This window comes from Quercus robur, chromosome 8 (assembly GCF_932294415.1).
Source record: "Quercus robur chromosome 8, dhQueRobu3.1, whole genome shotgun sequence".
NCBI classification, from domain to species: Eukaryota; Viridiplantae; Streptophyta; class Magnoliopsida; order Fagales; family Fagaceae; genus Quercus; species Quercus robur.
The window spans coordinates 11,068,789-11,094,644 of NC_065541.1; the positions used below are offsets into that span (position 1 = coordinate 11,068,789).

The following is a 25,856-nucleotide window of genomic DNA, read 5'->3' on the forward strand; positions in this document are numbered from 1 at the left end:
CAAATAGAAATTTATGTTAAAAAAACAAACACCACATTATTACTTTCCACTCTTCCAACTAAGCCTGTCCACGGGTCGGTCTGGGTCGGGTTTGTGCCTAACCCGGAACTGACTCGATTACTTCGGGTCTACCATTTCTAGACCCACCGCCGACCGGTAAAAGGGGTCGGTTCGGATGGTCGGACCTCGCCGGAGACCGGTCGATTCTCGGTTGGCGTTGAAATTTGCAAAACTACATCGGATTCTGCTGAAATCCACCAAATCTGTACTAAATCGGGTCGGATATGCTGAGATCTGGCCGGATTTCGATGAGATCTTGCTGGATCTTGACGAGATCTGGCCAAATCTCAACGAGATCTGGCCAAATCTCAACGAGATCTCGCCGGATCTCGTCTGGCCAAATCTCAACAAGATCTCGCCGGATCTTGTAGATATCAGGCCATTTCTCGACGGATCAGACTAAAACCACCGACGAAACGCTCCCATCGACGGAAAACGATGACTTTTTCTGGTGATAATATGGTCGGGTTGGTTTTTTCAGTTTTTCACGATCAGACCCGTCAACCGACCCGCCGGTCTCAGGTTCTAGGAGCGACGACCCACCGCCGACCCATCATCGGCATCAGGTCGGCCGGGTTGGCTGAGTGGGTCGATTGGCGGGTTGGTTTGGACACCCCTACTTCCAACACGTGAAGATACAGTGTACAATATGAATATTATGTGGAATAATTAGAAAATTAAATTAATTTTTTTCGCAAATACACATTAATTCGTAATGCATGCGATGAATGAATAAATTTAACATAATATTCACAAAAACACAACATTAAAAGGTGAACTTTACTGCGGATTTTTTTTTTTTTTTTTGGGTGTATTGTATATTTATGTATCATATGGTAAATTAATACTTGATATATATAAAAGGTATATTTGTTACAAACTTAGACTATATTCAACTAATAATTTTTTGGTCATCTCTTATATATACATAAAATTTAACAAAATTAATGTCAAGAATCTCGTAGTTCAATTGACACGTCTTGTTATTTTTAATGAAGATATCCATGGTTTAAATCTTCATCTCGCATTGTAACTATCGAGTCATAAAAAATATTATTAAAAAAAAATTGGATATAATTTTCTCCTGAAAGTCTAAAACCGTAAATTGTGTATTGGCCTTTAATGATTCTTTTTATCCTCCTTTATTTTTTAATCTTAAAATTTCACTCTTTTCTTCTCATCATCAAATTAGTTCTAATTTTAGTTCTTTTCAGCTCAGTTCAGCCTACTTTAGTCTAAATCAGTCATAGTGCTAGTAACCAACCTTTTACATTTGAACGATTCTATAGTTTCTCTGCCGCTAAGTAAGTGAGTACCCTCTCCTTCACTTTGGCAGTAGAATTTGCTATCCCTTCCATTCGAAGGAGAGTTTTTGTTTCTCTTGGGATAACAAGTTTATCTCAGGAGCTAGTTGGGTTTCTTTTTGTGGGGTATAGGGAAACACTTTTCTTTCAATTCTCACGCACTCTAGCGAGACATGGAGTAACTTCTCCCTCTCAGAAAGGGAGAAAAAAGGCTTTGTCTTGAACAAGGATCAACGATCAAGTGAATTTATTATTGCTACGCAATTCTTAACCCCTTGTTTTCTAAACATGGAAGCGATGGCAAGAACCTTCAAGCAATTGTGGAGGTCCACCAATGGTTTCAAGATTCGCAACCATCAAGATCACAGGGTGCTTTTTGTTTTTGATAATTTAAGCAATGTTGACCGAATATTGCAAAGCCAACCTTGGAGTTTCGATAAACACTTAGTGATGGTCCAGAGATACAATACGGATGTACCAATTCAGGAGTTGTCGTTCACGAAAGCTCTCTTTTGGGTGCAAGTACATGAAATTCTAGTACATTATATGACAAAAAAGGTTGCTGAAAACCTTTGCGAAACTGTCGAGGAAGTCCAAAAATCAATCGACGCGGTTGATGTCACCTTACCTCTGTGTAGGGGACGCCTAATTACAATGGAGAATGGAGCAAAACACTGTATCCGATTCAAGTATGAAAGGTTGCCAAACCTGTGCTTCTGGTGTAGGCAACTAACTCATAGTGATAAGAACTGTGACTTGTGGATCGAAAGCAAAGGCACCCTCTCCCTAGATCAGCAACAATTCAATTCTAGTTTGAAGGCTGCACCATATTTGGCCAAAAGGGAAAAAAAATGTAATTTTCGTTCCAGGTTTCTATAAAGGAAGAAAATCCAATTTTGAGGGCTAAAGGAAGTCAGTCCATGTCCAGCTCCAGTGGTGGAAAATTCAGGGACGAGTTCATTAGAAAATATTCAGTCCGACATGGAGGTATCAGTGGAGGAAGGAAGCAATAAATTTGGGGAGCAATTAAATGCTAAAACCATAGGCATGGAGAATGTGTTACAAACAGATACTGCAGTTACTCCAAACGGGAAGTCAATCTCAAATGAATCTTGCCCAAATTCAAACTAGATTCTAAGGGAGAATAATATTAATTCAGAGATATTACTTCCCAAATCTGTCTCGTTCGTTGAATTGTTCAACATCCAAATAAGGGAAATTGATGAGGCCCTATTCAAATTTGGAAAACACGGATGAGGAACTAAATGCAAAAGAGGCAATCAATGCTGACTTTATTCCTCAGAATCAATGTGGTGAAGCAAGGGAAGGAAGAGGGGCACGTGAGGTAGGGTTAGCACATGCATGTGAGCAAGTTCAGGGGCCTGGCCGTGAGCATGCACAATCTGCCCAACAAAAAATTAACACCATCACTCCCAAAAAAACATGTACCAGAGGGGGAAGAAAATATCAAGCACGTGCAAGGGTGGTGAAAAGAACAAGGCAGAAAAAATAATTTGTGGTAAGAGAGTCGGTGGTGATCATCTAGAGTTACTAGGCAAGCGTAGATTGGTTTCAAAGGATGATGGGAATTCTTCTTTTTGCAATGGTGGAGGTTGTGTGTCAGCCCTATCAATCGCAATGAGTTGCTTAATTTGGAATTGTCGTGGGCTTGGGAACCCATGTACAGAGAGTGAGCTTGCTGACATTGTGCGGGCTAAAGATCCCTCTGTTGTGTTTATAGCCGAAACATGGGCAAATAAAACAAGGTTAAGAGATGTAAAATGAAAGATACAATTTGAGAACATGTTTGTTGTACCAAGAGAAGCTAGGGGTGGAGGTTTAGTTCTATTTTGGAGAGACACAATAGCTATTACTTTCGAAGGCTCTGATAAGAATCATATTAATGTAATTATTAATAAAAATACTGTCTTGGAATGGAGATTTACCGGATTCTATGGAGAACCAGAAACACAGAGAAGATCTGAGTCATGGAATTTACTCTGAAGGCGAAATCGAAAATTTCAGATCCCCTGGTTATGTGCAAGCGATTTTGATTAGTTGCTCAGAATCGAAGAAAAATTGGGGGGTAATAGAAGAAGTCACAATCAGATGCAGCTTTTTCGAGATGCAGTGGATGCATGTAGTTTTTTGGATCTTGGATATTCGAGTCCCAAATTCACCTAGAGCAAACACTTTGCAAGCAATCAGTCCATATGGGAAAGGCTTGATAGGGCTTTTTGTACTAATGATTGGCTTCAACAGTTTGTAGGAACACGGGTTTTTCACCTCCACAACACCACTTTGGATCATGTGCCTATTTGGATTGTACCCGATGGTCTTGAACCTCCCCCTATTTCAAAGCCATTTCGATTTGAAGAAATGTGGCTCTTGAATAAAGGGTGTGGGCAAACAGTGAAGGCAGTTTGGAGAGCTCTGATTCCTTGTGATCCTAAGGTTCAAGTAATGAAGAAAATTGTTAAATGTGGGATTGAATTAACTCAGTGGAGTCGCCAGAATTTTGGGAGTGTTCGTAGAGAGCTTACCGAGTAGAAAAAGCTTTTGGTGAAGGTTGAACATGCGTCATCGCAATCTGGTTGCAATTTTCTGGTTAGGGAACTCATAAAGGAAATTAATGGATTGATGATCAAAGAAAATACAAAGTGGCGGCAGGGAGCAAAAAGTTTCTGGTTGGTTAGGGGTGATAAAAATTCCAAGTACTTCCATAGCCGAGAAACTTAGAGGACTAGGCGTAATAGAATTAATGGTATCACCAATTCCTCAGGCCGATGGGTCCACAATTCAGATGAGGTAGCTGATTCATTCATAGAGTTTTATCAAGAGCTCTTTGGGTCATCAAATCCGGTGATTGGTGTTGAGGATATGGACTTAATGCCAAGTATTGTTAATGATGAAATGAACTCTAAGCTCTCATAAGAATTCATGGAATGGGAAGTGCAGGCTGCCTTGAAGCAAATGGCTCCATTGAAAGCTCCATTCGAAGGTATTAGCAAATCGACTCAAAAAAATCTTACCAACCATAATTTCCGAACATCAAAGTGCTTTTACAAAAAACCGTTTAATATCTGGTAATATTCTTGTAGCTTTTGAGACATTACATAGCATGAATGTTCATAAATCTGCAAAATCAGGTTATATGGCAGTGAAATTGGATATGAGCAAGGCTTATAACAGGGTGGAGTGGATTTTTTTGGAGAAGGTGATGAGAAAATTGGGGTTTAATGAGAGGTGGATAAACCTCATGATGGTTTGTGTGAAAACTGTATCCTATTCGGTGTTGGTTAATGGTGAACCTAAGGAATTGATTCGACCTACAAGGGGGATTCGTCAAGGCGACCCACTATCACCATTCCTCTTCTTACTTTGTACAGAAGGCCTCTATAGCCTAATCTCTAAGGCGGAGAGGGAGGGAGCCATTCACGGATTTGGATTAAGCAGAAGAAGTCCTAAACTAACCCATTTGCTTTTTGCGGATGATAGTTTGTTATTTTGCAAGTCTAATAGAAGTGAATGCCAAAAGGTGTTGGAAATCCTAGCACAATATGAAAGCTTATCGGGGCAGCAAATTAATCGTGGGAAAACTGCCATCTTTTTCTCTAAGTCCACCAATGAGGCTATGAAGTTGGAGATCAAGGAAGCATTAGGAGTTCCAAAAATAAAGCAATTTGACAAATACTTGGGGCTACCATCACAAGTGGGGAAACACAAAAAAGCAAGCTTTGACTACATAAAAGAAAGAATTTGGAGAAAATTGCAAGGATGGGAAGAAAAATTGTTGTCTCAAGCAGGTAGAGAAGTCTTGATAAAGGCCGTGGTGCAGGCAATTCCAACCAATTCAATGTGTTGCTTTAAACTCCCACTAGGCCTTTGTCATGAAATTGAAGGTTTGATTCGAAAGTTTTGGTAGGGCCAAAGGGGTGAGCAAAGGAAGATACATTGAGTGAAATGGGAGGAAATGTGTGAGCCAAAATCGGAAGGTGGTATGGGTTTTAAGGAATTATCTTTGTTCAATGATGCCCTCTTAGCAAAACAAACTTGGAGACTCTAACATAATAAAAACTCTTTGTTCTATAGGGTTTTTAAATCTAAATTATTTCCAAGTCGTTCTATCATGGAAGCTAAAGAGGGTCAAGGTGGTTCGTATGCATGGAGGAGTATCTTAATTGGAAGGGAGGTTATTCGGAAAAAGGCAAAGTGGAGGGTGGGAAATGGTGAGTCAATCAAACTGTGGGGTGACAAATGGTTACCTTCTCTTAGCTGCCCATCATTGCAAGGACCTCTAGTTGTAGAGCTACAAGAAGCCACTATTAGCTCTCTTATAAACCCAGCTACACGCTCATGGGATTCGACCTTTCTGTCTAGAGTGTTCAGCCAAGAAGAAGCAAGTGAAATTCAGAAAATCCATCTCAGCCGACAGCTTTGTGATGATGCTCTGTTCTGGCCTTTTGTGCAGTTCTGTATTTATTCAGCCAAATCAAGATAATACTTCCTGAAAACTAAAGTCCGAAGGTCATCTCCACCAAGGAATCAGGCTTTAGTGCAAACAAAATCACTGTGGAAATGGATTTGGCAACTGGCAGTCCTGTGTAAGGTGAGGAATTTTGTATGGAGAGCATATCGAAATGCCATCCTAACAAACTCAAATTTGGTTCATCGATGTGTTATTAAAGATTCAACTTGTGTTCCCTCTGCTCACAATGTCCGGAAGATGTTCTACATTCTTTGTGGTCATGCTCAGGTCTAACTCGGGTATGGAAGGATGATCCACAATGGGAGTTTAGGAGTACCACCCGGTTCCAAACATTTCCTCAAGTCCTCCTTCATGTTCTAGAATCAGGCTATAATGGTGAACTCTTCGCAATGCTTACCTGGAATATATGGTTCGGCAGAATAAGGTCAGAACCTCTACACTAGGTTGGCCATTCGATCAGATAGCTCAGAAAGCCTATCACTCCCTCTAGGAGTTTCGGTTAGCACAGCCAAGGAAGCCCACAGTAGCAACACTAGCTCAGGTACGTTGGCACCCTCCTTCGGTAGATTGGGTTAAAATTAATTTTGATGGAGTGGCGTTCATGGATGAAGACAGAGCAGGAATTGGCGTGGTTGTTCGAGATAGTCAAGGCATGGTCATGGCTTCTTTATCACAAAATATCCCACTCCCACACTCAGTTGTCAACCTGGGAACCTTGGCAGCATGTAGAGCACTTGAATTCTCCCTAGAGCTAGGCTTCGACAAAGCAATTCTTGAAGGAGACTCGATGATCGTCATGGCTGCACTAAGGGATCATTCTCCTTCATTAGCTTCATATGGCCTGTTACTTCGGGATTCTCAATTGATGGCAAATTTATTTACTTGTATTTCTTTCCAACATGTTGGTAGGGTAGGGAATTATGTTGCTCACAACCTAGCTAGACATGCACGTCATGTCACTGGTTTTTCAGTTTGGATAGAGGATGTTCCTATCCAAATTTTTGCAGCTTATTAGGCGGATTTGCCTATCACTTAATAAAAAATTTCAAGTTCTTCTTTCTCAAAAAAAAAACTTCTCATCATCATCATAATTTTTTCCTCAAATTGGATATAATTTTCTCTCATCATTTTTTTTTCTTTTGGGTTGGATTAAGGTGTCAAATAAGATGTTCTGATATTCATTTATTTATAGAAGATAATTTGAATTTTTCATAAAGACAAGCGAAAACTCTAGGTTATGCCCCTGCCCTAACAAGTGTATATTATCAATATGTTTGATTTTTCTTTTGTAACTATAACTAGAAAGAAACCATGCCAAGATAATCAATATAGAATTTGAAGATGGCCTTGTAATGTTTTCTATGTGATTCATGAGTATCCAATATTTGTTTGAGTGGTTATTTTTGTCCATTATTATTTTTTAATTATTTTTTTAAGATATGATAGAATTTCAACCTATGACGTTTGCTTTATGATGATTGCTCTTTATTATTAGGTTAATATATCAATCAGTTTTTGTGTTGGAGGAGGGGGGTTTGAACACTAGATTTCTTATTCGACAACAATAAACTTTACGAGTTGAACTAACTAGAACCCACTTTCTCCATTAATTAAAATTATGTATAACATGAATAGAAAGAAACTTAAACATGTGAACCTCATATCAAGGGTATATTATCAATTTGTTTGAACTTTCTTTTGTAAGTATAACGGGAAAGAAACCATGCAAAAAAAAATACTTCTTGCATTAGTTTGGGAGAGCTTATTTTTATGGTCAACTATCTTGATGCATATATACTAAAACCTAAGTCCCTTCGCTAAAAGTCAATCACTACTAATCCTAACCATAGATGAAAAAATTTTGTATTGCTTTTTAATGTTTAGACCTTCTAAAAGGGGCACAATCATTAGGAGGTAACATCTTACAAATATAGGGGTTGTCTTTATTGGTGAGCTTAAATAGCTACTAGCTGCTTCACGTTTATTGGAAATGTGTATTGCAAAGAACCATCAAATATATTATTCACAAAAATGCGATGAGCTGCCTCTGTAGGATGGACTCGATCAAAGAAGATGTAGTCACTTCTGTTGGAGCAATAGGCTGCAATTGGCAGACAAAAAATCTCAGCATTAAGGGTCCCCAGCCCACAACAAGCAGCTTTAACCTCTACAAATCCTGCAATCAAATATTAAAGGTCTTTAATCACTCTTTTTTATCACGAAAAATTGAAAGGAAAGCAAACTAAAGGTAGAAAAATGAAAAGGACATGGTACTCCTGAAAAACCAAGTAGTGCCAACTTAACAATGTGTCAATTTTGGACTTTCTGACCTAAAACCTAAAGTATGATTTCAGAGAATATAATGACATAGATGAATGCATGTCACTGACCTGATTAATCTGTTAAGGATCTATAACTGAACCCAAAATTCTAAAATTAAAAGGCTTGGTTGCTAACTTGTTATTGTAATTGGATTTTTAAATCTATATTTTTTTATCTCTATTTTATAAAAAGAAAATGATCAGTTGTACCATATGTAGCTGGTCTCTGAATGAAGTCAAGCAAGATTTTGTAAGTGTCAAAGTAGGAGTAGTGTATGTCTTTAAGATCAGATTTCAGTTCCTGCAACATTGAAATAAGGCCTTTATTGTACTTAATAGACCAGAAGTTTATTTCTTCGCGGCATTCTTCATTTTTGGTCTCCGTCCTCCTTGCTGGGCAGCATCCAATTGTCCCAATTCCAACAATCACAAATTTACGTGCACCAAAACTGTATAACCGCTGCACAAAGTTTTGATAAAGAAATGATCAGCAAAGACTTAAATTGAATTACATAATATACAAATCACAATAATTTGACTTGTTAAAATGGTTTGCTCAGCTGGCTTATCAATTAATGAACATTGAACTGAGGTTAAGGTCTAGTTTTAAGGTTCATTTACTATATGAGAAAGTCCTTTCCATAGCTTGTCACAGTTTGACGAGGCTCACAAGTCACAAATAGCTTCAATATTTACTTCTGGACAAATTTTATATATATAAGAGATAATATGCAACAAATTCATGTTATTGTCACAATCTAGAATTGAGACTTAAAAGGAGTCAGCTAGCCAAGTGAAGCCTACTCAAAGAATTGACAAGCTAAGCTCAAATTAACTTGATAGGCTAAGCTAAACTAGAGCTCAAGCCAATCTTAAGTAGTACCATTTTTTCATCAACAGAGTTCTAATAAGCTAAAATTTGGTTTGGCTTGACCCCTATGCAACCTTACACTATAATGTTTCTTATTTCCTAAAATTAAAGTAACAACTTAGTTACCTTTAATTTATCTTTCAGTGAAAGGACCATTGAATCCACGTACTGATGTGGGGTAGTCTTGTTTTGGAGATCGGACGACCTGAAGTAGCCAAGGATGTCGTTGCTTCCAATCACAATAGCAAAAATAGACTTTGATAAATGATTTTTTACACCAGAGGATCCTAGCTGTCTGTACAGGTCTTCATACACGGTTGAGAAGTAGTCTATTTGTTGTGTCAAATGTATTGACTGGAACTGCACGAGTGAATATAAAACAAAACAATTTGTCAGCTAAACATCTTTTTTTTTCCCAGTAATTATAATAACTAACTGGCTATAATAAAACTCCCAAGAGTAGTGAGTAGCGGGTAGTGGGTTTATCAGTTTGGTTTTCGAAGAATCTAAATCAATAGAATAAGTAATAGAATATTATAACTAAATGCTTGGATATCACTTTTTTATATTAAAAAAAATGAAAAACTCTCTAATAAAACTAGCATCAAAGTTGGACCACTTGGGAATGATATTATTCTCATGACTTGTCACGTCACCAAATTGTTAGACGAAAATGTCTCCACATCATTTTATTTTTTGTTTGAGAAAGTTTATAGGCACAAAAAATTTGATATTTATTGATGTTACAAATTATTAGCAATAAGTAAATAAGTGATATAACTTATAAGTAGTAAACTTAAATAAGAACCAATAAAAACTTACAAAATATTAACTCAAGTGATGTGAAATATGTTTTTTTTTTTTTTTTGATAAGGATGTGAAATATATTAATCAATTATTTTTTGTGTATTAATCTTTCGTTTTTCTTCTACAATGTTGAAGGACCAATGGGCTTTTAGCACCTCAATTGTCAAATACAGAGTGGCTTTTTCTGCTACTTGAATTGAAAATTTCTGGCTTTAGGTATATGGGCCAAATTCCAAAAGCCCAGTTTTGGGCCTCATCAGGTCTTTTCTGTAGCTCAGTGGTCTTTAAATTTCATGTGGGCTATGTTAGTTTCTCAAATTGGAAAAAAAATTGGCTACATAAGAACTCAATTGGGTCACGTCTTTTGATGAATAAGACTTACACACATAAGCAAACTATTGCATAACCGTGAAGGAAGAGAATCATGGGCGTAGGCGTAGCTTAATTGATAGAGGTTTACGTTGTAGAAGAAACTAATATAGTAATCTATGTGAGCTTCATACCAAGAAATTTAGCTTCAATACCAAAAAAAAAATGGTACAGAAAAACTGAAGAGAATCAAACAAAATAATAGTCTTAAAGACACAAAACATAGCATTAATTAGTGAAAGGTTTTTGATTCCCTTACCACATATGGGTCGGTGCCATCCAAAATTCTGGCACCTCCAGAAGCGAAGCTAACACCGTTTAGAAACGAAACGTTACTATTGTTGTTTGAATCATCTACTAGAGAAAAGTATGGTGGTGAAGTTGGCAATCCTACTTTCTCAGCTGCCACAAAATGTTCCATTCATTTCACATAGAAATTTACGTTAAAATAATAATAAAATAAAATATAAAAAACGAAAACAACATATTGCTTTCCAGCACGTGAAGGTACAGTGAACAGAAAATAAATAAATAAAAGAATAAAAGGGATATATGTTTGATTAACTTACCAAGAAAATCTGCAGCATTCATGCCATTAGTGAATCTCCCATTTGCTTTTTGGTTAGGAAAGTCGATGCCATAGTGAGGGAGATCGGCCTTGGCAAGAGAGAGCTTGAGGTAATTGTTGTTTCCCACATCTACCAATGAGTCTCCAAACACATAAATGGCTGGAACCATTTGAGCCTCTGAGAGATTGAAGCTTATAATGATGATGAAGAAAGTCAGTAGCAGAACTTTGCATTTCATTGTGCTAAGCAAACCTTACTCTCTCTCTCTCTCGCTCAAATAGGTATGTGGGTTCAGTGCACGGTTGGGATTTAATTTATAGAGCAGATGAGTTGGATGAGGTGTATATTATGTCGGTAATAAACAATGTCTTTAAGACATTGCCTACATGGACACAGTCTTGAAAACTTATTAGATTTTTTTGTTTTTGTTTTTGTTTTTTCTTAACTTCTGTTTATTTTGAGTAAAAATATTTTATGGAAAGTTGTTTCGTTTCTTGTAATTAGTCACAATCCTGAAATGAGTGGAGCGATCCTTCGTGCAATTATCAAAAAGGAATACATGATTTGGAGTCAAAACAATAAGGGAGGATGGACAAAATGTCCATTACAATCGTACAAAATTCCTAGTGGGGGCTCCTTGAGTTGAGAGGGATTGATGATTGAATTAATGACATTCTTTCATCTCTTTCAAATTGGATGAGTTTATAGCTGTTTTGTTTTGTTTTTGAGTAATTCTTGGAAACCTAACTGAATATAAATCATTTGTACATTTTTTTGGATTTATTATATGTTCTATTAATCATAATTTATCATGTATTTATTTAATTTTTTTTATAAAATAGTCAAAGTTTAAAATGAAAAAAAATAAACATATAACAAATTGTGATTTGTGAAATATAAAGTAGAACACAAAATATGGTACGGGGGATTTGTATTTGACCCTAATCTATGTTGGAGATCATTTTTCAGATTTTTCCTAAAGCTAGCTAGTAGTCCAATAAGTTTTGCCCCTTTTGGCCTTCATGCCTTCTCTAATAAAATCTTACTCTTAACGAAAATTAAAATAAAGATGAATGAAAAAAAAAAGGGTTCATAGATTTGTAGTTAATTAAAACGACTTTTTCTTCCATTAATGTAACTTCCCACCGGGTATGCTGTCGTGACCCTCACCCTACTTCTATTATGGCCACAAGTAACTCGCACGTGACATCTCACCAAACTTCAACATTTGTCTTAATTTATACCTAATAAACTTAAAATATATATTTATACCTAATTATTATCTATATATAATATATAATATATGTCTTTCCCTCAACCAAAAAAAAACTATATATCTAAAAGTTGTTTAGCCACGTCTATATTTATATTTATATATATATATTATATATATATATTAATATATATATATATATATATCTAATTATTATCTGTTAGGTCACATCAATAGGCATATCATTCACCTATTTTCAACATTTTCTTTTCTTTTTTTAATTATTTTTCTCCTTATCAAATTCTCACTTTACAATTAAACTTCCTCCAATATCCCCCAACTTTTACCTTTTTATATCCCCACTACACTCTACTTTAACATTGCAATTCTTCTATACCTTTATTTTTCTTTTATTTTGACTTTTCTTCTCCCCACTTTATTTGCTAGAAAATTTTGATATTCCTTCTTCCATTCAATCCAAATTTTGCCCACATAAAAAGATGAATACAATCTCTTTCTCTACTTTTTTTTGTGGATTTTTCATTCTTTATTACATCTCTAATTTATGTTGATGAATTTTTGTGTTGAACTCTACTTTGATTTGATGTGATTTAGTTGTGTTTTAATCTGTTATCCTTTTTTTTTTCTTTGATTGTTAGATGTTATCTTATTGCATTATATAATGATGTAATGTTACTCTATTATGTAACATGGTTTGGATAATTTGGTGTTTACAACTACATTTTCTTTTGAGTAGTCTTGTACTCATCTTCTTTTATAGTATAAATTTGTTATTTCTCTCAAATTCTCTCCCAAAAAATGTGATTATTCTCTCTCTCTCTCTCATTTATTCTTTCTTGCAACTCTACTTTTGATTGATGAATTTTTATTTTTTTTCGTATATCTACATTAGGTTGATATATTTTTTGGTGTGTTTTTTGAGTTTTTATAGTTTTTATTTGAGTTAATTCTTAGATATTTGGAAAGTAAGAATTTGAGTTCATATCAAAATACAATTTACACGACTATATATTTAAATGTGTCCATCAATTATTTGAGTAATATCAATAATAAATAAGTTATGAGATTTAACTATCATGATAATCTCTTTAAGAAAATGAAAAATTCAAATAATAAATTCGAAACTTAAAAAAGTTTAGTTGTATCAAAAAAGAAAAAGAAAAATATAAAACAATATAACAAAAGTTTGAATAGTATAGACCAATTTAAAAAAGAATAATATCAATCAAATACACCCAAATTTTTTTTTTTAAAGAAGGCACCAAAAATAGTAGGATAATATTTTTGTAGTGATAGAGATAAAAAAATTCTTTTAGAAATAGTTCAATTTTGAAGGAGAGCAAATTATCTTCTTCTTTTTTTTTTCTTTTTTTTTTTTTTTTGAGGAAAAAACTGAACTTTATTAATGTAAGTAAGCTAAATCAGCTTCTAAAACAGACTGTATGTGTGGTGGAACATCTTTCATCCACGCTAAAAAATTTGGGATGCTTAATGCATATTTAGCAAGAGTATAAGCTACAGAATTGCCATCCCTTTTCGTATGAGAATATAGCAATTGTTCAAACTGTTGGGACAACATTCTTACATCCTCAAGTAGCAAACCCATAGGTGTTGAGGATTGATCATTCTCCCTCAATGTCTGTATCACTTCCAATGAATCTCCCTCTAGAATAACTCGTCGAAAACCAAGCTCAGTTGCAAAGGACAAGGCTGTAGCTGCTGCCAAAGACTCAACCTCCGCAGCCTTGTATGGTTGGGGCACTGGCTTTGCGCAAGAAGCTAAGACCAAGCCATTAGTATCCCTGACCACCACGCCTACACCAGCTCTTTTATTTTTTGAACAAACGGCACCATCAAAATTTAATTTCACCACGTCCACTAGAGGAGGCAGCCAGCGATTGTGAGATATTCGCCCATTTCGTCGCACCTGTGTCTCTGTCCTCTGCCTCTTCAAGTGGAACTCGTTCAAGCTGGTTTTTGATACAGCAGCGATTTGGTGAAGAGCAGTAGCAAGGGCTTGCACACGAACCTGGTTCCTTTGACTCCAAACTGTCCATGCCGTGACTGCAAAAATATCCAGTTGCTTTCCCTCCAATACCATCCATGAGACGAGGTCTTTGAAGTCCACAAAACCCACTGCATTTCGGAAACTCCATAGTGCTTGATCTGCCCAGACAATATCAAGTTTAGTGCATGACCACAGAGCGTGGAGTGGGTCTTCAGCTTCATCTCGGCATCGTTCACAGATTGAGTCCGCAATAACAGTTCTCTTCATCAAAGCGTGCTTCGTTGGCATGGCATTCCGACAAGCTCTCCATATAAAATTCTTTACCTTCTGTGGCACTTGCATCGACCAAATGGCTTTCCAGACATGCTTATCTCTAAGTGGTGGAACCCCGTTTGTGACCTCCATTTCAGCTTCTTCTTTAAGGAAACGGTAGCCCGATTTGCAGCTATACACTCCATTGTTTGTGTAAGGCCAGAACAGCACATCCTCTGCTTCTACTCGACTCAGTGGTATTGTCTTAATTAACTCTGCATCTTCAGCCACAAATAAACCATCCACCAAATCTGCCCTCCATTGCCGTGTGGATTGATCAATTAAACAAGATACTTTTGAGTTTGCATAGTCATTTATGTGGCAGATTGGGAATTGTGGTGGGTGCTTCCTTGGTAACCACCTGTGCTGCCAGATATTTATTTTCTCTCCGTTCCCAACCCTCCATCTTGCCCCTCTTTGAATAATATCCCTTCCTCTAAGAATACTCTTCCTTCCAAGCATAGGATCCCATTCATTAGTCCATAAGTGTAGTATTATCTTTGTAAATTTTAGAGAATAAATTATACATTATACCACATTACGAAATAATATATAGTCCCACGCATTGCATGAGTCTACAACTAGTTGAATTAAATGGGAAGCTTAAAAAAGAGGGAAGCTCAAAGGAGTTAGGGGAAGAGAAAGTACTAGTTTGATACAACTTTTTTATTATTATTAATTTTATAATTCGAAAGTCACGTTGAGGGGTAGGAATTTGAATTTTAGATATTTTCCGTTGGAAACACAAACAGATTGAATTACAAGATATGAGACTATTTTACAGTTTTTTGAAAATTGAATAGTATTTTTAAAAAACTTTGGTGAGTATAGCTGTTAATTGCAAGCATAGTCACAGCTGTTAAAATACTTGCAATTATAGCTGTTAATTGCAAGTATTTTTAAAAAACTTTGGTGAGTATTTTTGTAGTTTACTTCAAAAGCATGACAGCCTATTCATGGCCTACAAACCTTTCAATCACATTTACTAACTGCTTGAAGTAAACTACAACTAGTAAGCAGGAAAATGAAAATACAATTTAAGCTCAATTTACACTGCTGCAAGTTAGAGCTGTGATCTTTTATTCTGAATTCTGAAAACCATGAAGAGATCGACAAGAGGATCGATCTTACATAATTTCTATTCTACAAAATTATGAATTGCGTCAAATCTCAGGATGATTTTCACTGTGTTGAAGGAACCACCACCACCACAAGGAAAAGAATTATGTGTACCTTAGATACACAACTTCTAACACTGGTGCATTTCCACTGATGCCCATGGTAGTAAGCATCCTAGCAACTCCTATATAATATATTTTCTATTTGAGCATCCAAACTCTCAATTCTTGCTAGAAGGGGTACCAATTTATCATCATCATTGTAGAGCATTTATGAAAGCCATCAATGAATCAACATCTCTATTCTCCGAGGGATACTTGATGGGGCTGGCCACATGTCTGGGGAAAAAGAGTATTGTGGGAAAGCTTCCTAGCTGCAGCTCTTGTTGAGCATACGCCTTCTGCTCACCATCAGCCCTGAACTTTCCCACCTTCACCCCACTCCCGGCCAGCTTCTCTGCCAATTCAACATAGGATTCTTCCATAGCCTGCTCAAAAGCCAAGGAAAATTGTTAGACACGCCATAAAGTCCTGCATTCCAAATAATAATGGTTAGAGCCTCAAATAATATTCTCACCTGGCAGAAGCGGCACCATGGTGCATAAAGCACAACGACCCAGGGTTCTCTTCGGTTCTCCAGTCTAGCCAAGTTCTCTATCCCAGATCTACTCAAGGTAACCAAATTCTGGCTGTTGAAGATGTCAGTGACTCTGTCACTCTCATTTGTGGGTTCAGCGCCATTTCCATTGCCATTTAGTTGAGCCACCTCTTCTTGTTTGATGTTCCCTTTGTGAAGGCCACACTCCTTAGCCTTGGAATCCTCCCACCACCACCTTCCCTCCCTCTCATGCTGCCCAGGTAGGACTGACCTTGTGCATGGCTCACATCCAATTGAGATAAATCCCTGTGAGTGCAAAGAATTAACAGGTACATTCATGGCTCGAAGGAAGTTCCATATGTCCTGACCTTCAACATTGGCCACAGGATTCCACTTCGTCAAGCTACCGACTCCACCATCCATTCCTTCAAAAGATGGGTCTACCTGGACAACAGGAATTTCAGCCCTTGTTCCTGGTGATTGATCTTTTCTTTGCCCAGTGATCCAGGCTCGGAGACCTTTAAGTGCCCGCCTTAACGGCCTAACCTTTCTGACCCTACAGCACTCTTGGTGTCCATCTTCGTAAAAGGAGAAGAGACCCTTACTCCTCACCAGAGCTTGAACTTCAACAGCATCAGGGAACATGTACTCAATTTGAATACCATAGTGCTTCTCAACGGTATCAAAGAACTGATATGTCTCTGGGTTTAGCCTCCCAGTATCCAGGCTAAACACCCTGAAGGGCCGACCAGTTAGCTTGGCGTACTCAATCAAGGCCACATCTTCAGCTCCACTGTGCAAACCAAAAGTAATTAAAATTTAGATCCTGGTCTTCAAGTGCATAAGTTTGACAATGTTGTAACTTGTAATCAAGCCAAAATGGTTGAAATTCCCATAAGCAAGCAGGTGACGTATATTTAGAAGCACACTTCCATTTGTTTGAAAATTATAAACAGATGTCAATACTGGTTGCATGCTAAGAACCTTTAAAACTAATTTCTTGTAGGATTGGTTATTACAGTGACAAAGTGAATTCTCATAATTGGAACTTCATGTACTAAATATATACCTCAAGTACCAAACATACATCCACTTAAAAATAAAATCATTTGGCTTTTCTGAAAAATAGTTGCTTGAACAAAAACCTATGGAATTAAATTGTCAATTTCACTTCTTATCTTATTTTCTGGTTGCAATTTAACGGGATACTAATTCAGAAGTAAGTTACTCAGGTTCCTTGACAACGTAATTTCCTTTTCCAGGTTACCATAGATCTTTCAAAGAAAGCAATAATAAAGGAAGGCAGAAGTAGAGATCTATCACTAGAACAAAATGGATGAGAAATTTGATTTCAGTTAAACTCCAAAATGCCAACAACTTTTCTAATTTCGTAAAGTTATCACTGAAACATTAGTCTGTGCCAATGAACAGTGAAGTATAATGGAGAACTATGTTTTTCTCTGCTAAAAGTTTTAACTAAACAAAACTGAGGGAGAAGATAAAAATAGAGTTACCTGAATGCAATTGCAATGTCATTGCCAAATTTTTCGAGGGCCTTGTCCATAATTTCAAGAGGGGAAGCCTGTTCCATCTCCTTTGCTAATTTCTCATAATCTTCTGTCTCTATTCTATCTTCAACTTCTGCAAATTCCCAATAACCATGGCGCAAACTTTAGAGTCACTACACTTTCAGATAATATTAACAAATAAAAAATGTAAAAGAAAAACCCTGTATAATAAAATGGAAAGACATGTTCTCCACTTTTTTTCTTCCATTTCAGAGTCAATTCACAATCATAGTATCACTAATGTGCTAGTATCTGTATTAGAACAGGTACAATATGAATAGACAAATGTACCTGGAGCAACAAGAGTTGCTGCAAGAGGAACAACCGAGTCGCTTATTTTCTGTTTTGCACAAATTGGTTTTACTAAGAATTTCCGGCAGTAGGAATCCCTAAGCACTGAGCATTGATCCAACAGACGAACTGAATGGATCCATGGAGCTGTTGGAATCAAAATAATAAAAAACTTAGAGAGCAAAAAAAAAAAAAAAAAAAACAATCCCATAAAAACAACGATAACAAAAGAACTAGGTTTGAAACTAAGTAATATCTGTCTTTTTGGCAAAAAGACAAGATGTATTGAATTCATAATTTGTTAGATACTTATCCTTACAAGATCATACAAACAAGATTACTTAGAATTCTTATTTTATTTTACTTTTTTTTTTTTGATAAGTAAGAAAGATATATATTAAAAGCTACCTCATGAAAACACAAGGCAGAACAGAGATTACAGAGAAGGAAACAAACAAAAAGAGAAGAGAAGAAGAGAAAAAGAAAACAAACGGAGACAAAAAAAAGCAAATTAATTACAGAGAAGAGAACTAAGGAACATAGGGATAGAATCACTAGAGGTGAGTCCCCAAGCCCTAGACCAATCAAAAAGAGAGCCACTAAAGTAAGCGAGCAGCTGGTCATCAGTCTTATCCCTATCCTCAAAAGTACGCCAATTACGCTCCCTCCAAATACACCACATTAGGCACAACGGAGCTAGATTCCAAATGCCAGAAGAATGCTTTCCAAACCAACTCCACCAACCTAAAAGCATATCTGCAACCGATCTTGGCAAAACCCAAGAAATCCCAAAGGATCTAAAAACCATGCTCCACAACAGATAAGCTTTGTCACAATGGAGAAGCAAATGATTCACCGACTCCCCATTACAACGGCACAAAATGCACCAATCTACAAAATCGAATCCTCTATACCGCAAAATATCTCCTGTAAGAATCTTCTCCCAAGCCGCAGTCCAAACGAAGAAGGAGACGTGAGTAGGAGCCTTAACCTTCCAAATACCTTTCCAAGGAAAGGTAATAGGCAGGGAGCTTCGGAGCTTATTGTAGAACGAGCGGATGTCAAAAACCCCTTTCTTCGTCAATTTCCAAACCATGCGGTCTCCTTGCTCAGATTGAGGTAAGTTAGAGCCCATGATTTGAAGGAAATCATCCACCACACCCGTCTCCCAATCATTTGGATTCCTAAGTAAAAGAACCTTCCAACTTCTCCGAGCCTCGGTCCCCAAACGTTCAAGAGACGAGGCCACCGAAGCCTTTCTATTAGAAGCAATCCCGTACACTACCGGGAAAGAAAGATGGAGTGGTGAGTCCCCACACCACTGGTCCGTCCAAAACTTCACTCTATCCCCCACCCCTACCTCAAACCGGATGTGTTTGCTAAACACCTCCCATCCTTTTCGGATACTTCTCCATAAGCCACACCCATGAACACCCCTGCCCAGTTTGGAAGACCAACCCCCCCACTCTTCCCCAAACTTCAGAGCCACCACCCTCCTCCAAAGACGAGTCTCCTCAACCCCGAACCACCATAGCCATTTTCCTAGTAAAGCTTTGTTAAACGTAGATAACTTCCTTATACCCAAACCACCATTAACCTTAGGAGCACACACCTTATCCCATCCCACCAAATGAAGCTTGGATTCCCCCCACAAGAAGTCCCTCTGAATCTTCTCAATCTTATTAGCCACATGCGAAGGGATGGTAAAAAGGGATAAAAAGTAAGTAGGAAGGTTGGAGAGCGTACTCTTAATCAGCGTCAATCTACCACCTTTAGACAAATACAACTTCTTCCACCCGGCCAACTTCCGACTAATTTTTTCCAGGATAGGATTCCAAATAGAAGGGGACTTATGGGCAGCCCCCAACGGCATACCAAGATAGGTCATAGGCAAAGACCCAATCCGGCAACCCAGGATCTCTGCCAAGGCATGAATATTGTTAACCTCCCCTACAGGAACCAGCTTGCTCTTTAAGACATTAACCTTCAAACCTGTGACAGCCTGGAAACAAAGGAAAAGCATACGCACATGAAGGATCTGCTCCACATCCGCATCACAAAAAAGGATAGTATCATCCGCAAACAAAAGATGCGAGACACACTCCCCTACACCTCGTCTGCCTATAGCCTGAAAACCCCTGATCAATCCAGCACCTTCAACTCTTTTCATCATCCTACTTAAGACCTCCATTATAACTAGAAACAACAAAGGAGATAGCGGATCCCCTTGTCTTAGGCCCCTCGTGCTCCCAAAAAAGTCAGCTGGAGCCCCATTAATCAAAATAGAGAACTGGACAGTTGAAATACAAGTGCGAATCCAACTGCACCACTTCTCCCCAAAGCCCATTCTCTTTAAAAGATCCAGAAGAGCCTCCCAACTCACATGATCGTAAGCTTTCTCAATGTCTAGCTTACAAATAACCCCCGGGATCTTACTCTTCACACGACTATCAACACACTCATTAGCAATAAGAACTGAGTCAAGAATCTGTCTGCCTCCCACAAAACTATTTTGAGACTCAGAAATTAATTGATCTAAGACCCGTTTCATACGGTTTGCCAAGACCTTAGACAAGATCTTATACAAGCTCCCCACCAGGCTGATGGGACGGAAATCTCTAATATTAGAAGCATCGATTTTCTTGGGGATAAGAGCTATAAAGGTAGCGTTCAGAGATCTCTCAAACTTACTGTGCTGAAAAAATTCCTCAAAAACTGCTAGAACATCCCTTTCCACCACTCTCCAGCAATGGTGGAAAAAAGCCATAGAGAAGCCATCAGGACCTGGAGCTTTATCTCCAGCCAGCTCATTAACGGCTAGAAGAATCTCCTCCTGCTCAAACCTCCTTTCAAGCCAACCCCTCTCCAACCCATCAAGCTGATCAAACTCCAAACCTTCCACAAAAGGCCTCCACACCTCTGACTCTTGGTACAAATTTTTATAAAAATTTACTACCTGAGCAGTCACCTCGGATTCCTCCTCATAAATCACCCCGTCCACCTCCACAAAACTCAGATGATTAAACCGTCTACGAGAATTAGCCACCTTATGGAAAAATTTAGTATTTTTATCTCCTTCCTTAAGCCATAGCATCCTTGATTTCTGTCTCCAAGAGATTTCTTCCATAGAGAGAAGATTTTCCACTTCCGATCTCATCACAGCTCTCTCACAAATCTCTGCCTCTGAGAGGCCAATCTCCCCTTCCTTGACATCTAACGATTTCAAAGTCTCTAATAAATAAGTCTTTTTGCGACCAACATGACCAAACTCCAATCGGTTCCACTGAACGATGTCCTCTTTCAAAGCCTTCAACTTTTTGGCAAAAACAAAACTAGGAGTGCCAGAGAAAGAATGCCTACTCCACCAAGACTGAACTCTATCAGTAAACCCATCCGTCTTAAGCCACATATTCTCAAACCTAAACGGACTTTTCCCCCTCGCCATTCCCCCTACCTCCACAAGAATTGGAAAATGGTCAGAAACAGGACCTCTACCTTGTTCTGCACCTCTACCTTGTTCTTACAAAGGAGGTAGCATTTGATCTAGAACTCATTGATTCATGATTGCTCAGAATTCAATTAAATTAAACTTGATTATCCTTTGGGAAATCATAAGTCAGTGTTCTAATTCTAAAAACAAAACAGTTGGAACCAAAGCATGACTGTTCATGAAACTGTTATTTCACTACAAGCAACTGGTAATTGATACTTATAATAATAGGAGTAAAGAACTAGCAATAATTCTGGATGACACTTTTGTAACTATAATTCCACATTCACAATCATGAAAATGATGACCACACCCACACCCACACCCACACCCACACCCACACAAAAATGGACATGATAAGCATTCATAACTTTAATATCTATTGTTTTGCTCTCTCAATACTGAACAATAATTTTACTCACAAGTAGGTTCTTTTGTTTTTTGGGTAAGTCACAACTAGGCCTATAGGCCAAGTGAATTATTAAGAGTCAACTTAAGTTATTATCAGAATTAAAAAAGTTCTATTGGGTTTTTCAATATTACAGTTTTCTTTCTTTCCTCCTCTTTTTAATTTTTCCCCCCTAGTGGCACGTCCACTAATATTTTTTTGCCTCATCATTTTGTTCTCCGCCTTTCACAAGTTATCAATATTATACACTAAATTTTCTAATGGGTTCTTTTTTAAAACTATCTTTCTCATTATTTTATTCTCTTTATTTTTTTCTGGTTAAACATTATTTTATTCTCACTACCTATAATAACTATCATTTATAAGCAATAAACAAACAAGTTAAAGTGCGTAAAATTGTGCACAAACATCAAGAAAAAACAATTCTTTATTATTATTATTATTTTTTTAAGCAATATTTGTTATTTTTTGAACATGTACCTAAACGTAGTACAAAATGTGCATTAGCCAATGGCATTTTCGAAATTACCGAAAAGACTACAATTCTTTTCGGTCAACGAGTTAACTCAATTCACTGAGTTTCCTATCTGAGTTAGAACTTACAAAACAAAACAAAAACAAAAAAGAAACACCAAAAACAAAAACAAACAATTATTGTATAAAAATCACAAAATTCTCGGGTTCGTGATTTCCCAGATTGTTCAATACCAAGAACCTCAAAGATTCTTTCTCAAAAAAAAAAAAAAAAAAAACCTCAAAGATTCAACATGAACAACTTTTTTCCTTTTATAAAAAATTTAACATCAATAAAATTGGAAAAAAAAAAAAAAAAAAAAAGGTTGAGCAAACACCTTTGGGCTCGTGCGAAGTGAACGAGCCGCGAAGGAAAGAAAAAGATGGAGAAGGAGCAGAGAGAGCCATCAGAGAGATTTGAAGCTGAGTCACTCTCTCTGATTCTCTCTCTGAATTTTATGTGTGTGTGAGAGAGACGGCTAAAACCAATTTACAACTTATTGTTTTATTAAAAAAAAAAAAAAGTCTGATACCAATCAAAACCAAGTTCCCAATACTAAACAAATTCTAGTCATCATTATCACAAAGCAATCTTAACGGTTAAAGATGCAATATATTTCATAATCTTTTCAAAACTGGCTATAGTAGCAAGTTGTCAATTGTGATTGATTAGAACATTTGACTTTCACTACCATTATTTTTTTCATCACCAATGTCCAATCACATCTTCCCAGCTCATCAAATTTTGTGGAATAAACTTTGTATATATCCATTTTATTTGCCTTCCATATTTGCTTATTGCCATATAAAAACCTAACAATTTCCAAAAAAAATTATTTTAAAAATCAATAATTATAACGACACACCTAATTTCATAATATATTTGATTCGGAGTCTCTAGACACTGCTTATCAATTCTTGTTTACATGGATTAATCACGTTTTATCGACCAAATTAGCATGTTGTGAAATTGGACCTAGCATCGGCTATGCCACGTGTCACATTGGCCCACTCCATGTAGCCCAAAATGTGATGTTCATTTATAGCCGATGGCATTTTCGTTTTCGAAATTGACATTTTACTGAAACGGCTTCAATTATTTTCACCCACCGAGTTAACTAAATTCTCTGAGTTTTCTATTTGAGTTAATCAAATAAAACAAAGAGAAAAAAAAAAAAATACTACATATAAACAAACCAAAACAAAAATAAAAAGGAAAAAAAAAACATAAAAAACACAAATTCCCAGGTTAGTTGTTGACTGTTTGCCTAGGTTGTTCAATAACAAGAACCTCAAGAATTCAACAAGAACAACAAACAATGTTTAAAAAAAAAAAAAAAAAAAAAACTTTTAAGTTGAATAAGAAAGAGAAGAGCATTTACCTTTGAGCTCGTGCGAAGAGAAAGAACCGCGAAGGAAAGAAGAAGATGGAGAAGAAGCTGAGAGAGCCATTAGAGAGACTAGAAGCTGAGAGAGAAATGGAGAGAGAGGCTCTCTGTGAATTTTATAGTGTAATTTGAGTGAGAGAAACAGTTTTGTGTTTTGTGGTATTCTTTTCTGGCAAAATAAATAAAGGCCTATTGTTGTGGTTCATTGAACCTGGACGCTATTCCGACGAGGAAATTACCTTTTTTTTAATTCCACGTGGAGCTTTCCTAGTGGAAGATGTCCATGTCAAGTGGGACCTCTATTGTCTATTTTTCCGGTTCTATGATCTATCTAGCTTTTCTTGCCTTCCCTGATTTTTTTACTTTGCCCCCTCTACAACTTGGTTTTATAAAAAGAGTAATGGTCAAATGGTCGGTTTTCCATGACGATTTTGATGAGGTAATGCTGTGATAGGAATCATGTTATGAATCTAACTTTTATATTTATTAATATTGTTTAAACATTGATAGGGATGTTTTTTGTTTTGATTCAAATAAATTATTTACCTTAGGATGAGTTAAATTAGTTTAGAACTTTAGATTATAATGAGTTATGATTTGTTTTATTGATAAATTTTAAAAGGTTTGAAGTATTTTATTTGATAATTCGATTGTTGGGAGGAAGAATTTGAATAGTAAACATCTCCATTGGAAGCACTAAGAAACATTAATTGAGTTACAATACTTTTAGTTAGGAAGCTAAAGTTTATCTTTCTCCTATTAAAAGTTTATGTATAACAATGAATAGAAATTAAAAGTTTATGTATAACAATGAATAGAAATAGTTATGATTTCCAAAGTTACAAGTTGTTAACAAAATTCAATTATTTTCACCACATTTGGGGTCTTTCTCTAGTAGGGGGTCTTAGCATGATGTTGCCTCACTCAACAACTTAATAATAATTATCATGATAGTTATTTTTGGTTGTAGCATTTTAATATTAAATAATTAAAATGAATAAAAATTGGTAATTTAAATGTATTAATATGAGAGTTAATATGGAGATAAGGAATTAGTCATATATGAAATCCCACAATGATAAAAAGATAAACTCCTTTATTATCAATAAGTGTGGTGATATGTATTGGAGTAGAAATTGGGTCAAATACATGCACAAGATGAGGTAACATGATAACTCCTTATCTAATTTATTAAAACATGCAACTCCAACTCATCAAGATAATGTTTAATTATGAATCTTGAAACTGGCACTAAATCAAATTAAATGAACCTAATTAATCAAATTAACTTGTGTGATCAAATTCATGATGCACTTGAGCTAATAAATAGACTCATTCAAAATCAAAAATAGCAACAACATGCAATACTACAAAGCATTCTAATACACAAAAAATAGAAAGGTTCTTAGCAAAAAATGATGTTTTTTTCTTGTAGAGCTTTAGGCTTCAAAATCTTGTCTAGAAGTAGCTTCAATTTGACCCACCCATGGTCGGGTTGAAATAAATCCAACGTATCCCATCATAGGAGTTCAACCCAACCTACCTAGATTGGGTTGGACACATGGGTTAGAAATTTTTTTAAAAAAAAAATTTAATTGAGCATTAGAACAACATCAATACAAATCTAAGCAAAGCATCAAACAAACACAATTTATTTGATTAATTTTTTAAAGTCATATAGTTCTATTCCAGCTCAGTTGATAAACAAAAGAATAAATAATAAAATTATATAATATATTTTTTAAAATATATATTAAATATAGGTGGGTCAGGCCGAGTTAAGCGGATTTGTGAATCTACTGACTCGCATTCAACCCAAACCATTATAATAATAAAAATTGACAATCTAATTCAATCCACCAATCCCTAAAAACCAACCCAACCCAACCCGACAGATTGGATTGGATCAGGTTGGTTTTTGCAAATCGGCGAGTTAGCAGCACACCCCTACATATAACATTAGTTGGGCTATTGTATATATTCTATAGGAGACAAGTCAGTGAATTTCTACACCAATTACAAAGCTTAGTTAACTAAGGATTTGAATCTTCTTAAAAAGAGCAAATGTCACTCTGTCCAATTGTGTTGTGTAATTGTGTAATTTCTCCCAAACAAATATTAACCATTATTTATAATT

The 25,856-nt window shown here is 36.5% G+C and overlaps 3 protein-coding genes across 3 annotated transcripts; 1 reads left to right on the forward strand and 2 right to left on the reverse strand.

Annotated features, from left to right (window-relative positions):
* The first annotated feature begins 6,454 nt into the window (after positions 1 to 6,454).
* On the forward strand, positions 6,455 to 6,868 carry LOC126695850 (uncharacterized). Its single transcript, XM_050392651.1, has one exon. It carries the CDS (start codon positions 6,455 to 6,457, stop codon positions 6,866 to 6,868), a length of 414 nt encoding a protein of 137 aa, XP_050248608.1.
* Positions 6,869 to 7,700: 832 nt separating this feature from the next.
* LOC126694565 (GDSL esterase/lipase At5g55050-like) lies at positions 7,701 to 11,059 on the reverse strand. Its single transcript, XM_050390914.1, has 5 exons — positions 10,791 to 11,059; positions 10,481 to 10,623; positions 9,172 to 9,405; positions 8,385 to 8,634; positions 7,701 to 8,029 (listed from the first exon to the last, which is right to left on the reverse strand). Exons 1-5 carry the CDS (start codon positions 11,026 to 11,028, stop codon positions 7,809 to 7,811), a joined length of 1,086 nt encoding a protein of 361 aa, XP_050246871.1. The 5' UTR covers positions 11,029 to 11,059; the 3' UTR covers positions 7,701 to 7,808.
* Positions 11,060 to 15,301: 4,242 nt separating this feature from the next.
* On the reverse strand, positions 15,302 to 23,881 carry LOC126694566 (5'-adenylylsulfate reductase 1, chloroplastic-like). The gene is made up of 5 exons (XM_050390915.1): positions 23,714 to 23,881; positions 17,920 to 18,066; positions 17,575 to 17,701; positions 16,040 to 16,853; positions 15,302 to 15,950 (listed from the first exon to the last, which is right to left on the reverse strand). Exons 1-5 carry the CDS (start codon positions 23,781 to 23,783, stop codon positions 15,720 to 15,722), a joined length of 1,389 nt encoding a protein of 462 aa, XP_050246872.1. The 5' UTR covers positions 23,784 to 23,881; the 3' UTR covers positions 15,302 to 15,719.
* Positions 23,882 to 25,856: the final 1,975 nt, after the last annotated feature.

Excerpts from the sequence above, each read along its gene's own strand:
- LOC126694566 (XM_050390915.1), bottom strand. The coding sequence starts at position 23,783 with ATGGCTCTCTCAGCTTCTTCTCCATCTTCTTCTTTCCTTCGCGGTTCT. Across the intron at positions 16,854-17,574 it reads GACATTGCAATTGCATTCAG|TGGAGCTGAAGATGTGGCCT; the intron begins GTAACTCTATTT and ends TGGTTTGCACAG. Across the intron at positions 15,951-16,039 it reads CATGGTGCCGCTTCTGCCAG|GCTATGGAAGAATCCTATGT; the intron begins GTGAGAATATTA and ends GCTTTTGAGCAG.
- LOC126695850 (XM_050392651.1), top strand. The coding sequence starts at position 6,455 with ATGGATGAAGACAGAGCAGGAATTGGCGTGGTTGTTCGAGATAGTCAA.
- LOC126694565 (XM_050390914.1), bottom strand. The coding sequence starts at position 11,028 with ATGAAATGCAAAGTTCTGCTACTGACTTTCTTCATCATCATTATAAGC. Across the intron at positions 10,624-10,790 it reads GAATGCTGCAGATTTTCTTG|CTGAGAAAGTAGGATTGCCA; the intron begins GTAAGTTAATCA and ends ATTTTGTGGCAG. Across the intron at positions 9,406-10,480 it reads ATGGCACCGACCCATATGTG|TTCCAGTCAATACATTTGAC; the intron begins GTAAGGGAATCA and ends TCACTCGTGCAG.